Source organism: Macaca nemestrina, chromosome 4 (assembly GCF_043159975.1).
Source record: "Macaca nemestrina isolate mMacNem1 chromosome 4, mMacNem.hap1, whole genome shotgun sequence".
NCBI lineage: Eukaryota > Metazoa > Chordata > Mammalia > Primates > Cercopithecidae > Macaca > Macaca nemestrina.
Genome location: NC_092128.1, coordinates 184,803,636 through 184,819,207, shown reverse-complemented (window position 1 = coordinate 184,819,207; position 15,572 = coordinate 184,803,636). Strand labels below are relative to the sequence as shown.

At 51.0% G+C, this 15,572-nt stretch overlaps 2 protein-coding genes across 5 annotated transcripts in view; both read left to right on the top strand.

Moving 5' to 3' along the window:
* Positions 1-283: 283 nt before the first annotated feature.
* LOC139362657 (basic proline-rich protein-like) lies at positions 284-2,585 on the top strand. Its single transcript, XM_071094158.1, has 2 exons — positions 284-398; positions 521-2,585. Exons 1-2 carry the CDS (start codon positions 284-286, stop codon positions 1,258-1,260), a joined length of 855 nt encoding a protein of 284 aa, XP_070950259.1. The 3' UTR covers positions 1,261-2,585.
* Positions 612-15,572, top strand: part of LOC105472597 (PR/SET domain 15) — a 77,107-nt gene continuing 62,146 nt past the window's right edge. For 2 of the 4 annotated variants that reach the window (XM_024790028.2, XM_011725986.3), the window contains exon 1: positions 612-684. The gene's annotated coding sequence lies outside the window, so the exon portion shown is untranslated. Of the gene's footprint in view, positions 689-15,572 lie in introns of all 4 variants that reach the window. The other 2 variants (XM_011725984.2, XM_011725982.2) reach the window with 1 other exon arrangement.

Sequence of the window (15,572 nt, the reverse complement as noted above, 5' to 3'; positions counted from 1 at the left end):
TTTTGCCAGGCCGCAGTGAACTCTGAATGTGGGCGGCCAGGACTAAGGTGAAAAGTCTGTCCCTTCTCCGTCTCACGTTTTGTGATGGCACACACACTTGGTGGAGGGGGTCAAGAGGGGCGACACAGGCCCCCAGGGAAGAATGGAGAGCCAGGCCCGCGGCTGGCCCCGTGCTCACCCGTCGCGTGGCGGAGCCCGCCCGGCCCGACTCCCCTCCCGGCCCCTCGCGGGCACAGAGCTCGTGTCCCAGGGCCCCGCCAGCCAAATCCAGAGGTCACCGTGAATGGGGGGCAAGTCCCAGGCCTGTTCTAGAGAAACACTCTACCCATCCACCGCCACCACTCCCCAACCCCGCAAGAAACGCGTCCGGGGAGAGGTGGAGGGAACTGCCTGCGAGCGTGGGCGGCGGGGCCGTGCCACGTGGGAGGGGGCCGCGCGCGGAATTCCCTCCGGCCAGTCCCGCCCCGCGCGCGCCCGCTGTCCAGTCCACGCAGCCCGCGCCCCGCAGTCCCACCCGCAGGACCCCCGGCCGCGCCAGCGTCTCGCCTGCGCCCCTCGCGCCCGGCCGCGGACTACAAGTCCCGCCATGCCCCGCCACCGCCCCCCGGCTTCCGGTGCTGCGCAGTTTCCGGAGCGGATCGCAACCCGGAGTCCGGATCCGATCCCGCTCTGCACATTCCAAAGGCAGGTAAAGCTCCGGGCCCTGCGCCCGCCGCCCGCCCCGGCGCGCGCCCCGCCGGCCCCGGTCCGCGCCCGCCACCCCCGCGAGCCCCGGCGCGCCCCGGGCCCGCCGCCCCCCGCCCCCCGCGCCCGGCAGTCGCGCGCCGCCCCGGTCCAGCCGCCATGCCGACTGTTCTTTGTTACATTCGCCGGCTGCGGGCACCGTTGGCGATCGGAGTCAAAACCCGGCTGGATTTCCCGGAGCCGCTCCGGGATCGCCCTGCGCGCCGCCCGCCCGCCGGGTCCCGCCGCCGCGGGCGCTCCTGGCCGGGCTCCGCGCCCCCGCCCCCGGCCTCGCGCCCCCCGCCTGCCCGCGGCCAGGCCCAGCGCGGGGCCGCGGGGCTGCCGGGCCCCGTTCGCCCGTGGGCGCGGCGCAGGGTCTCCGCCGCCCCCGGCCCGCGGCCCCCGCCCCCGGGAGGCCTCGTCGCCGAGGGCCCCGGGGATGTCGCTGTCCCCCGCTCTCGTGTACAGTCCATGCGGGTGGCACGGGAGGGTCCCTGGACCCCCACCCCCGCGTTTAGAGAAGCTGAGTCCGGGTGATGGGGTCTCCCAGACCCTCTGCGCCTTGTTTTTTTTTAAGGCTTTTGGTGGCAGAGAGAAGGTAGCGAGGTGGATGGACAGGTGACGCGTACCTGCCCGGGGTGGGTAGCCGTGCGGGGACGGGGCGTGCCCGGCCGCTCAGGTGAGGCCCGCCTCGCGCGGACAGGTGGGCACGGGGACCACGTGCGGCCTCCGACGAGAGGGGCGGTGTTCACACAGGTGAAAACAGAAATGAAAACTCATGGAAATAAATACTTCTACCTGGTGGTTAGAGTTATCTCCCATTTACCTTTTTCTTAAGCTCCTAATGTAGTGGATGGGGTTTTTCCCTACAAATGCTCAGAAATTGCCCCTCACCCCCAAGTCCCCAAAGGGAGTTTAAAACGGTAGAAACAAGTGTGTGATCAGAGACACGTGGACCTATGTGTGTATTTAAAGCTGCCAACACTCGTTTTAAAAAAGCCACATTGGCTTAAGCCAGATTCAAGTGAATTTGGAGAACCCAGCTTGGTTCCTGAAGGTGTTTTTAAGGGTGAGATGTAAAGGAGCCACTGCTTTTGTGATGAACCTTAAAAGGTAGCAATGACAGTTCTCCTTGGAGAATGCAGTGATGTCAACACCACTACCGTATTTTGTTTCAAGCTCGGACATTTTCACGTATTCCACGTTTTCACTGCTTCACTCCTTCCCCAGATTTCCTGACATCGCTGCCTCACGGTGAAGGATTAAGGAATAGTAGTTCTATAATTTAGATTTTCAAGAGGAAAAACACCAATTTGTTTTTATAGTTTTTCTTCTTATATCTGTGATTCATACTTTTTGCAGCAAAGTAGCCAGCAAAGAATAGACTAATATGTTCCATTTTGGAAGCAGGCAGGACGGTTATTTCTCCAGAAGACAAATAAATTTAAAAATCAACTGTAGCTGGAAGTCTGCTAGCTTGTCTTAGAATAATTATATTTGACAAAGGAGTCTGTTCACTTAGGATGTGGCTCATATCATTTTCGATGTCATTATCTGTGCAGAAGGCCGGGAAAGAACAGTCCTGCCATTTTGCAGATTGAAAGGAGATTTAAGGCAACTGTCTTCCACCCGTGTGCTCAGAGGCTGGGATGGTGCTCGGTGACTTAAATGCTTTTTCAGACTTTGTTCCTCATTTGCAAAGCGTGGATGGCCCTGCTCAGCTCCCCTCACAGTGCTGGTGTGTGCAGATACTCATTCATTCGGCCATTCATTCATTCTTTCCACCAGTGTTTACTGAGCACCTGTTACGTGCCCCACGCTGTAGTGAATGGAGAGGGGGCTGCACCTGGTGGACCTAATGTTCTGGGCAAGGGGGTGGGAGGTGGTATAGATAGAAAATCATAAAACTCTCAGGTAAGGGGGTGGGAAGAGCATGAAGAAAGGAAGGAGGGCAGGCAGGTGGCGGGCAGGGGTTGGGGTACTTGGGGGCTGGGACTAGAAGGGGCTGTCGGAGGAGGGGCCACAGTGGAGATAGTCCTGTGAGGGAGCCTCTGGTGGACGTGGGTGGGGTGGTGCCTGCCCCCACCAGGCAGATGTTGGCAAATGCTGAGGCCCTGGGGTGGGATGAGCCCAGGATGGGACAGGCCACTGTGGCCGTGAAGGTGAGGCAGCAGGGGCCATGCACCAGGCAGAGATTTTATTCTGAGTGCCTTGTGGATGCCACTGAGGGGCTTTGGGCAGTGGCGGGGCAGAGTCTGCATCTTTTGGCTGTGTGTGGGGAATGGAGTTGGCATCACTGGAATCCAGGCCCTGCATGATTCCACTCCACAGAACACGGAGGTAGAAGGGGAGATGGGGCAGGACAGAGCCTAGTTCCAGAGCCAGGCAGGCCTGCTGCTGGTTTGGTTGGGAAATGCATAGTGGGTAACTGGAACTGCTGTTTACTGAGGTGCAGCTGACAGCTGTGTCCTGGGTGTGGGGGTGACCTGAGGGAATCAGGGGCCCTGTAGACCGCACATCTTCAAACTCTCCCTCAGAGTGGGAGAAGCCCCTGCTCTGGGGCCACGTCCACTCCTCAAAAGGCTCCTCCTAAGGAAAGGTCCCTCCTCTTGCAGTCATGGCCGTTGGGCGTGGGAACTGCGGGGGAGTCCCAGCAGATTTAAGGGTGCTGGGGAATGGCTCCCCCGTGGGTCACAGGCCTGCAGCAGCTGCGGGAGCCTCTGCACCAGCGGTGTTCATGGTGATCGTTGATGACAAGTTGATCTTTGATGAATTCAGGCTCAGAATTCAAGAGGATATGTCATTGGGAGACTCTGCTGTGGCCAAGCCCCTTCTGCTCCCATCTCCTTATTTCTGGAGCCAGCTTCTCTGTGCTCACATTTCTAGAAAGAGGAATAAGGAGAGACGTGAGCATTTGTCCATGATACGTGAACTGATTAGGGGAAAAAAACTCTTTCTCTTCTATTAAACACAGCTTTTATGTTATAAGATGATTTACCAAAATGTAGACTATTTCTGTTTCGATCAGTGGTGTTCCAATTGTAGTCACACCGCAAAAAGGAGATTTGGTTCAATGGTGGACCACATATATGATGCTGGTCCTGTAAGATGATAGTACCACATTTTTACTGTACCTTTTCTATGTTTAGATAAGCAAATGCTTACTATTATATTACAGGTACCTACAGTATTCTGTTAGTTAAGTGCTGTACAGGTTTGTAGCGTAGGAGCCGTAGGCTGGGCCGTATAGCCTAGGCATGTAGTAGGCTATACCATCCAGGGTTGTGTATGTACACTCTATTATATTTGCACGACTACAAAATCCCATAGCAATGCATTTCTCAGAATATATTGCTGTCATTAAGCAACATGTGACTGTACTGCAGTGATAATTCAGGAGACGTTAGCACAACCCTATGGTTGTAGAAAATCAAGACAATTCAGTTTATATGCATGTTTGTGTTGCAGAAAGTTACAGGAGGGTGAATCAATACAGTAATTTCAAGCACGAATATATGACGTTGGGTTTACATTTTGTAGTAACACAAATAGGAGTTCCTAGAGGAAGAAGTGTATACTTTCTGGCCTTAAAGAAGAGCTTGCTCGTGTGCATTGTAAATAGATGACCGTGGCTGTCACGTTGTCATGCCTAGATTCTAATAGGTATGTTTACAAGAGTGACATGGCAGTTTTATTTTCAGTATTTACAGTATGCTGGAAATGATGTCCCTTGCAGCTGTTTGAAACAGGGATGAACAGTTTATACTGTCAGCTGAGATGCAGGGAGTAGCGTTTTAGGAAACATTTTCATGGGGATACTGGCAAAACTCGAAGAGCCTGGCTGCTCCTGGTTCCAGGCGTCAGGTGGAGCTACCGTCTGGGGCCTGGGGAGGGTGAGGGGCCGCCAGGATGCTGACTTGGGAGTTGGGGGTGGCAGGTAAGTGCTGCATCTAGAGGGAGGGAGGTCTAGGTAGCCAGCTTGGGGTACCCCCTGTGGAGGCTCTGGAGGGGAGGTACAGATAGCAGAGGGGCTTAGGAGGGAGCATGCAGTGAGAGGGACCCCCCAGGGCAGAAGGGGTTTCCAGAGGAGGCAATAAGGATGACTTAGGGTACAGAGGAGCTTGGACTGGGCAGGGGCCCTGCTGAAGCCACTCATCCTACATGAATCCTGCTCAGAGTAGGAGAAGCCGAGGTCTGCACCCTGTCCTGGAGTCCTCCAAGCCTGTGGGGTCTGATGAGCACAGGCGGCTCAGCTCTTCCGTGCTTCCATACACTTACATAAAACTGGAGCTTGGCTTTCTCGGAGAAGATGCTTTTCTCTGCCTGAGATGCACCGTCTGTTACTGGCTCCGTTTGACCAACCTCCGTGTTCAGCATGGTCCAGGTCTCCGCTTGACAGCTCTGAGTGTTGACCTATTGCAAGCATCATCAGTAAACCTTGACTAAGCGACGCAGCTTGAGGCAAACTCATTGTGAGTCCAGGGTCCTTAATCCTTGATGTGGGTGGGGCCTGCAGGAAGTAACTGTGGTTGGACCACAGTTACTGCCCACTCACTGGACCAGAGTCTGCTTTTGAGAAGGGGTGTTTCAGGTGTCTCAACCCTCTGGGCTTCTGGTCTTTTGTAAGTTTCAAATTATGTGTATATATATATGCTACTTAGTTATAGTAGGTTTGTCTTTTATTGTGACCAAAACCATAAATGTTATTTTAGCACCACGTTAGGCAAGAGGTTAACAGGGTCCTTGTTCTGAGCAGGCCGCCTCAACTCTGACTGTTAGCTGGTCCTGTCATCTGGATTCCTCTTGTCTCCCTGGGTCCCTATCCCCCAGCACATCTGACTTCTCCAGGCTTTGCTCTCTGCCTATTCTCATTCTCTCTGCTTTTTAAAATATGCTAAACCAGCACTCACAGCCTTTCCACCATCCAAGCCCTCTAGGGTCACACAAGCCTCATCATTAAGTAGGAATCAGTCCTCCAACCTTTTTTTGTTGTTGTTAAGTAAACACAGGACAGCCAGTTAGAGCAGCCATCAGTGTGGTAGAGTCTACACTACCTCAGTTTTTTTTTTTTTTTTTTTTTTTTTCCGAGACAGAGACAGAGTCTTGCTTCGTCACCTAGGCTGGAGGGCAGTGGTGCGATCTCCATCTCGTCTCACTGCAACCTGGGCTCACTGAAACCTCTACCTCCTGGGTTCAAGCAGTCTTCCCACCTTAGCCTCCCGAGTAGCTGTGACTACAGGCCTACATGCCTGGCTACAGTGCCACCATGCCTGGCTAATTTTTGTGTTTTCTGTAGAGATGGGGTTTCTCCATGTTACTCAAGCTGGTCTCAAATACCTGGGCTTCAGCGATCCTCCCACCTTGGCCCCTCAAAGTGCTGGGATTACAGGTGTAAGCCACCGTGCCCAGCACAGTTTCCATTTTTAATGTGGCGGAGTGTACACCTTTCTCTCCCTCTAAAAGAACCAGATGTGAAAATGAGAAGTATAGATGTCATCTTTGATGAAACTAAGAGGTTCAGTCCGGGCGCAGTGGCTCACGCCTGTAATCCCAGCACTTTAGGAGGCCGAGATGGGCGGATCGCGAGGTCGGGAGATCAAGATCACCCTGGCTAACATGGTGAAACCCCGTCTCTACTGCAAATACAAAAATTAGCCGGGCGCGGTGGCGGGCGCCTGTAGTCCCGGCTACTCGGGAGGCTGAGGCAGGAGAATGGCGTGAACCCAGGAGGCGGAGCTTGCAGTGAGTGGAGATCGCACCATTGCACTCCAGCCTGGGCGACAGAGTGAGACTCTGTCTCAAAAAAAAAAAAAAAAAAAAAAAAAACTAAGAGGTTCAGAAAGTGAGAACGGAGAAGAAATCATAAACAGTACAAGAAAACGGTAGGGCTGAAGGGCATGGTGCCAGGTTGAAGGCCAGTCAGTACACAGCATCAAAGCAGGTCATGGGAGCTAGAACAAAAATTCCGAAAGATTCTGGAGGTAGAGAGCTGCACACAGAAGATTTGCTGGCACGAAAGATACCAGATGCATCAGCTACGATGCTGGAAGCTGATGGACCATGGAGTCCTTCCTTGGACATTGTGCGTTCATAGGGAAAGTGACCAGTGGCAGTGTACCCAGGCAGCCCAGTTGAGTTGTGAGGGTAGAATAAGGACATTCACAGACATGACAAATCCTCCTGCAAGCTATACCCCCATGCGCCCTGCTAGGGAAACTACAGGAAAATGTGCTTTCCAGATCCAGGGAGCAGACCAAGGAAAGGGGAGTCACGAGGCTCAGGAAACAGCTTCACGTGCAGGAGAAAGAACCAGGCGCCCTCAGGCTGATGTGGAAGGGGAGGCCCAGGATGCAGCTTGTGTTAGACCTCGAGGGCATGGGACAAAGAGGGGAGGTGCTAGGAAACACAGCGGAACCCTTGGTCTGTCTTGTTGGTCTGACCCGGTGAAAAACTAAGGAGAAGCAATCGCAGGGTGCGAGAAGTTGTAGCCATGGGTGTCTTCCCCTCCTACTACCACCAGCAACAGAATGCGTGCACGAGCAGCACACAAAACCTGCACACAGCAAAGACAAGCTGCGTGCACATGAAGCCACCTAGCACAGTTCTTCTACAAACTGGCTATAACCTGCTCTCTCAAATCTTATTTCTCACTAAATACAGTGCTTTCTTCCAGCTGAATCCAGTGGTTCCGCGTGCCCAGGAGTGTGCATTTCGTGCTCTCCTTGGCCCTCACCGCCCCTGACCTCCTGCACCACCGCCTCTGCCCCACACAACGGTAGCAAACAAAATGTGTGCACAGCATGTTGAACGTGTCCGACACAAAGAGATGATACATGTTTGAGATGATGGATACGCTTATTCCTCTGATCTGATCACTATCCATTAGAAGCATCAGTTTGTACCCCATAAATAGGTACAATTGATTATATGTCAAAATAAATTAAAAGTATAAAAAATGAGGCCTAAGCAAATATAACAAATGAATTAAAGTTATTGATAATGAAGTTGTTTAAGTTCATTCATTTCATTATTTCTTTTGAAGAAAAAAATGTATTAATAATGAACTTGTTAAGGCAGCCAGTATTTTCAGAGTCATATACATGGATTTAACTATAATCATACTGGGAAGTGGTGGGGGGGAAGAGAATGTAAGAAAACTAGCCCTTCATCTGCCTGTAAGAAGTAAAAATGCAAGATCCAACTTTGAGAGATGAGGGATCTCAGAGGAGCGTGTTATTTTGAGGTGTAGAAGCAGATACAGCAGAAAGAGGCTTGAATGGCTGCCCTGGGGAATGGGATAGCAAATGGGGAAGGGGGAAGGGGCACTTTTCGTGTTTTAAAGCTATTTATATAGATCCCATTTGGATGAAACCAAGAGGTTCAGAAAGTGAGAAAAGAGAATAAATCATAAAAGAAATACTCTTAAGAAAACCTTGTACTATTTCTAGCTATGTATTAGCTATTTGCTTTATTTTAGAGAAGACAAAAAGAAAGACTTGGAAATAAAAGGGCCGATGTTCCATTGTATCCTGGGGCTTTCCTTGCAGATGGGCAGGGCTGGGCCAGAGGGGGGTTCTGGTCACGTAGGTGTGCGCTGCTGCGTAGGTGGAGGCCGGCATGCTGCAGGAGAGGCTGTTCTCAGCGGGGCTGGTCAGAGAACCCATGTGTCCCCATGTCCTGAGCCTGGGTGCTGGAGAGGTGACCAAAGGAAACTCAGCCATCCCCAGGAAGGAGGCTGCTGATTGGCTGTCAGTGGTAACAGCAGAGGACCACTGTTAGTTTCTGTCATGTTTCAAGACATGTGGAGAGGGACGGTGGGCTTCTTTTTTTTTTTTTTTTTTTTTTTTTTTTTTTTTGAGACGGGGTCTCGCTCTGTCGCCCAGGCTGGAGTGCAGTGGCCGGATCTCAGCTCACTGCAAGCTCTGCCTCCCAGGTTCACGCCATTCTCCTGCCTCAGCCTCCCGAGTAGCTGGGACTACAGACGCCCACCACCTCGCCCGGCTAGTTTTTTGTATTTTTTAGTAGAGACGGGGTTTCACCGTGTTAGCCAGGATGGTCTCGATCTCCTGACCTCGTGATCCGCCCATCTCGGCCTCCCAAAGTGCTGGGATTACAGGCTTGAGCCACCGCGCCCGGCCGCTTCTTATGTCTACTTTCGTGACCCACTGTTGGTCTACAGGTCCCAGATTGGAAACTAGACGGTCAGTGAGTAGCTCTTGGAAACGTCCCTAGGCAGTGAGGTGTCCTACACTGAGCCACTGAGCCCTGTGAGGCCTGCGACTGCAATCCTGCCCTACCTCCTGGTGGGCTCACTCCAGTAGGGGAGGAAGGATATGGGCTCAGACAGGGACAGCCTGTGGCTTTAACAATGGCAGCTGCTGCTCAAGAGGGACAGTGACAGGGAGGGTGACCCCAGGCAGAGGCAGAGGTGGTGGTGCCGGAGGAGGGTGGTTTGGGGGAGTGGAGGGCCAAGGAGAGTCCCCCAAACACTCCTGGGGCTTGTGGAACCCCTGGATGAGGCTGGAAGAACGCATCATATTTAATGAAAAATAAGATGAGAAAGAAAGGGAGTTACCGCCGGCTTGTAGAATGCATGCATCTTAACTGCTGGGCAGCAGGCAGTGAGGAATGGTTGCTGTATTGAGGAATGTTGTGCCATTTCATCACAGCCTTGGAGGCCAGGTGAAAAACCTGTCTGCCCATCTGTATCTGTGTTTTATCTGCATGTCTGTATCTGTGTTTTAACACTATTTTATGAGATGGTAACAATGAACTGAAATTTGGAAGTTGTGCCAGCTGAAAGGGACTTGGTGAGTACTAGGCCACCTCTTATTGTAAGGTGAGGAAACTGAGGCCCTTGGAGGGACCATAACTCGCCTGAGGTCTCTCATCTGGTAAACAGCAGAGGCAGACTCACACCCTGGGTCTGGTGTCTAGTCCTCTTGTAGCAAAGCCAGGCCCTGCCAGGCCCTGCCAGGCCCTGCCCCTTTGCTGACCCCAGGAGTCTGCACTCTGGACCATCCTTCTTTAGCACGTTCATCAGCGTGTGTGAAAGGTGCTCTTTGCCCAAATAAATTTGGGAACCTGCTGGACAGAACACATCTCAGCAGATATTTTTGTTAAAGGACTTTTCGGGGCCTCTCCTGTGCCAGTGTATGTCGTGACTCCAGAGTGGGAATCTGCAGCGTGTCACAAATTGACTTAGCCAGAGTCCCTCTCCACCCACCCACTAGCCCCCCGAAGCCCACGCACAGCATCTTTCAGGACAGTTCTGCGGCACATATTTCTGAAAGTGCGTTTGCTTTTCCCGTTAGTGGGTTTTCCCTGAGTGCTTTTAATATTGTTACGAGGGCATGTGCCCAGTGGGAAAGATGTTCCTTCTGCTTCAACAAAAATTCCCTGAGCCTCTAGACCAGGGCTGGCTTCTGAGCACTTGAGATGTGCCTGGTCCAAATTAAGATCAGCTGAAAGGGTAAAATACACACTGGATTGCTAAGGCTTAGCATGAAAAAATTCCTTAATACTTTTTTATATTGTATTTTTTGTATATTTATATTAATAGATGTTGACATATTTTGGGTGTACTGGATTAATAAAATGTTACTAAAATTACATATGTGAATCTTAGCAAGAATTTTTATGGCTTAAACCAAGATTGTTCTAAAGTTTATATGGAAAGGCAAAGGAACTAGAATAGAATGGCTGGAACAATTTTGCAAAAGAAGAATAAAGTGGGAGGAACCATTCTGCCCAGCTTTGAGACTTGATTAAAGCTACAGTCATCAAGACTGCATTGACTGGGTTCCGCCGAGTGTGGTGGTGCTGGAGAGACGAGTGGAGTAGAAGGGAGACCCAGGCATCGACTCACGTAAGTGTGGGCACCCGGCTTTGACAGGGACGCGGTAGCCAGTCAGCAGTGCCGAGGCCAGGGGGCATTGTAGACAAAAAGGTTGACCTCGGCCTCAGCCTCTCAGCTTATATAAAAATTAATTCAGATTGGATAACAGATTTAAATGTGAGATGTATAATTGTAAGACTTTACTAGCTGGGCGTGGTGGCTCGCGCCTGTGATCCCAGCACTTGGGAGGCCGAGGTGGATAAATAGCTTGAGCCTAGGAGTTCAAGACCAGCCTTGGCAACATGGAGAAACCCTGTCTCTACTAAAAATGCAAAATTAACCAGGCATGGTGGTGCATGCCTGTAATTCCAGCTACTCCAGAGGCTCAGGCAGAAGAATCACTTGAACCTGGGAGGCGGAGGTTGTGGTGAGCCGAGATCAGACCATTGGACCGCAGCCCAGGCAACAACAGTGAAACTCCGTCTCAAAAAAAAAAAAAAAAAATAGCCGGCGATGTGTGCCTGTAGTCTAACAACTCAGGAGGCTGAGGCAAGAAGATTGCTTGAGCCCTGGAGGTGGAGGTTGCAGTGAGCCGAGATCGCGCCCCTGTGCTCCAGCCTAGGTCACAGAGTGAGATTCCCTCTTAAAAACAAAGACTTTTCTAAGAAACACAGGAGAAAGTCTTTGGAACCTTGGGCTTGGCAAAGATAAGTCTTAGATGTGATACCAGAAGCGTAGTCTGTGAAAGGGAAAGTCAATCCTTTAGACTTCAACAACATGAAAAACCATTGCTCAGCAGAAGACCCTTAAACTGGGAGTGGGAGGAATGAAAAGACAAGCCCAGACAGGGAGAAAATACTTGCAAACTACACGCCACAAAGCATCTAGATATACAGATAAGGAACTCTCAAACACAACTGTAAAATAACGCTGTCAGTCCAACTAGAAAATGGGCAAAAGGGCCGGGCGCGGTGGCTCATGCCTGGAATCCCAGCATTTTGGGAGGCTGAGGCAGGTGGATTACGAGGTGAGGAGTCCAAGACCAGCCTGGCCAATGTGGTGAAACCCCATCTCTACTAAAAATACAAAAATTAGCCAGGCGTGGTGGCGGGCACCTGTAGTCCCAGGTACTTGGAGGCTGAGGCAGGAGAATTGCTTGAACCTGGGAGGCAGAAGTTTCAGTGAGCGAGATCATGCCACTGCTATACTCCAGCCTGGGTGACAGAGTGAGACTCCATCTCAAAAAAAAAAAAAAAAAAAAAAAAGGAAAAGGAAAATGGGCAAAAGATGTGAAGAGACCTTTTACTGAAGAAGATTTATTGATATTAATACATGTGGCCTACAAGCACGTGAAAAGATGTTCAGCGTCTTTAGCCACTAGGGAAATGCAAATTAAAACCACAAGGAGACACCAAACGTAGTGACCCCACCAGATGCTGGGGAGGCCGCTGAGAAACTGGATCTCTCCTGCATCGCTGGCGGGAGGTGCAAAGTGCTGCAGCCTCTCTGGAAAACAGCCTGTCAGTTTATTAAAAAATGAAACATCCTCCTAACAGATGCCCCAGTCATTGCACTTCTGGGCATTTATCTCAGAGAAATGAAAACGTATGTACAAAAAAACCTGTACACGATTGCTCCTAACAGCTTTATTTGTGACAGCCCCACGTGGAAAAAACCCAAATGTCCTTCCGTGAGCGAGTGAATTGCTGAACAAACAGTAATGCACTCGAACCGTGGAATATTATTCAGCAATATAAAGGAATGAGCTTTTCATTGAGGCAACATCCTGGAAGGATCTCAAGGGTATTATTTCAGTTAGAAAAAGCCAATCTTAAAGGTCACAGGCTGTCTGATTTCATTTATATGACATTTTTTTGTTTTTGTTTTTGTTTTTTTGTGATGGTGTTGCCCAGGCTGGAGTGGATCTCGTCTCACTGCAGCATCTACCTCCCGGGTTCAAGTGATTCTTCTGCCTCAGCTTCCTGAGTAGCTGGGATTACAGGCTCCCACCACCACACCTGGCTAATTTTTGTATTTTTAGTAGAGATGGGGTTTTGCCATGTAGGCCAGGCTGGTCCTGACCTCAGGTGTTTCGCCCACTTTGGCCTCCCAAACTGCTGGGATTACAAGCTTGAGCCACCATGCCCGGCCTATGTGACATTCTCGAAATGACAAAATTGTAGAGATGGAGAACATTTTCTCTAGACATGTGTCTTTTAAAATCATGAAGCTGGCCGGGCGCGGTGGCTCAAGCCTGTAATCCCAGCACTTCGGAAGGCCGAGATGGGCGGATCACGAGGTCAGGAGATTGAGACCATCCTGGCGAACACGGTGAAACCCCGTCTCTACTAAAAAATACAAAAAACCAGCTGGGCGAGGTGGCGGACGCCTGTAGTCCCAGCTACTTGGGAGGCTGAGGCAGGAGAATGGCCTAAACCTGGGAGGCGGAGCTTGCAGTGAGCTGAGATCCAGCCACTGCACTCCAGCCTGGGCCACAGAGTGAGACTCCGTCTCACAAAAAAAAAAAAAAATCGTGAAGCTTTCGTTTCCCAATATTTCAAAACCAGTAGCTTTTTCTAAACCTTCTCAGCCCTTGCAGGTCACATTAATAAATAATCCTCAAAACTGTTTTTCAAGCTGGGCACAATGGCTGCACTCCCAGCTATGCGGAGGCTGCGGCAGGAGGGTCACTTGTGCCGAGGAGTTTGAGGCTGTAGTGCGCTATGTTCACGCCTGTGAAAAACCACTGGGCTCCAGCCTGGGCAACATGGTGAGACTCTGTCCTTTCAACATGTTTGTTTCACCTGTTCTGCTGTAGTGTGTAGAGCTCAGCTTGCTTTCCTTTCACTGCTTTCAGGACCCTTTGCACAAAACTTTTCCTGGGGGAACCAGGAAAATCTGCCCCCAGCCCTGGGGAAGATTGTGAACGGAGGAGGTCAGGGCTAGAGTAGAAAGGAGTTGCGTCTTAACTCCTTTCAGTTTCGGGGAGTTTGACTACCGGCGCAGCAGAGGCCCCTGAGTGGCTGCTTTCTGCAGGGTCACTCTGTGTGTGAATAGAAAATCTGTGCAAAACTCAGATAGTCAGTGAGGTTTCTGGGCTTTCTGAGCTGAGGGTGTCTGGCATCTCCCCACATCTCAGAGCTCAGCACAGAAAGGAGTCCCTGCTCCCTTAGCCCTGCCTGGGGAGGTTACTCTCCCAGGTGAGCAGGTTGTGGTTGAACCTGGCGGGGCACACCCATCTGGTAACAACAGAAAGGTCAGATTCCTTGTTCTAGACCTTTCCCCCTTTGTACTGAGAAGGGAGTGGATAGGGTCTCCCCAGGGAGTGGAGGTGTTCTGGCTTCTCCCCAGGAATCAGGATGCAGCTCAGGTGGTCCAGCCAGATCTGGGCTCTACCAGCCCTCTCTAGCGTCCCCTGTGCAGGCCACGGTCGCACCCTTTGTTGTGTGGCGTGTGTGGAAGGGGAGAAGCTTTGTGCTCGTTCTGCTGCCCCACATGAACAGCCCTTCAACACCAACTGCCCATGGCAGGTGTCCCTCGAATATCTGCACAAGAAATGGACTTCGTTTTATTTGAGCTGATAAGATATTCTTGTGGGTGCCAGGCTGCAGATTCCAAGAACCACATTGTTTCCTTGCAAGATTTCTTCAGTAGCACAGCCTTTATTTGAACTTTCTTTCAAGTACGTGAACCTGGAAACCCATAGACAGGCTTAGTGTCAAGTGGAGGGAAGGCAGTGGCCTGGCCAACGCCAGACCAGGGTGGTCCCCGGAGGCCACTATGGAGAAAGACCCCAGGCCGGGGCCACCTCCTGTCGTGGGCCAGGGATGTCAGAGGCCAAGCACAGGTCGTTGTGGTAGCATTGGAACCTTGCACCTAGCAGGTGCTTTGTAAATATCAAAAAACAATATAAAAGTCTAAAATCACTTTTTATATGGAACATGGAAAATTTCTCTTCCAGATCTTAATGCTAATCTAACTAAACTTTTGAACTTTCTTGGCATAACTTGTGCAAACAAAACATTTGGAACTTTCCAACCACTCTTAATTATCTGGAGGTGAAGGTGTCAGGTCAAAAGATTTATCAGGGCTTTCTTGTACGTGGGGTACTACATACAAAGTACATAAGAACTGGACGAAGGGAGTAAGAGGAAAAGTCAGTTTTAAGCTTCTGTCTTTCATGGTTAAAGATCTAATAGAGGCTAGACGTGGGGGCTGATACCTGAAATCTGAAGTGGGAGGCTGAAGCAGGAGGATTGCTTGAGGCCAGGACTTTGAGACCAGCCTGGCCAACATAGTGAGACCAAATCTCTACAAAAAAATTAAAAAAGTTAGCTGGGCATAGCGGTGCATGCCAGTAGTCCCAGTTACTTGAGAGGCTGAAGCTGGAGGATCGCAGGAGGCCACGAGTGTGAGGTTATAGTGAGCTGTGATGGGACCATTATACTCCAGCTTGGGTGACAGAGTAACCCTGTCTCAAAGTAAAATGAAAGAAAATAAATCTAGTAGAAAAAACAGACCATGTGCATGACATTATGTGAAGCTGAGATAGTGGTTTAGGAAGAGTCAACTTTTTGGGGGGATCACGGAGGAGGTGAGAGTAACTGAAGGGAGGAAGGTGTCTGGGAGGGTGAGGTTAGGGCTCTGTCTTGAAAGATGGTAGAACCCCCGTGGTGGACTGAGGGGAAGTGGCTGTGCCTGGGGTGGACCTCGCGTCCGCAGCCTGGGGTGTGGTAGGGGGTGTACCAGGAAGTGGCCGATTCTCTTACCAGACATCAGCCTGTCCCATGTGCCGGTGCCGAGGAGGGTCCAAGTATATTCTGCTGTACAAGGCTGCTACAAGTCTTGCCCTCTTGGCCCTTGAAGTGTGGTGGGAGAGAGACATGAGATCAGTTACACACAGGCATGGCCACACGGGTGACAGTGCTGTGAAGGAAATCACAGAGCACTTTTGGAAAACATGCCACACTTTGGACAGGTGGATCAGGGAGACCCTCCCCGAAGAAATGAA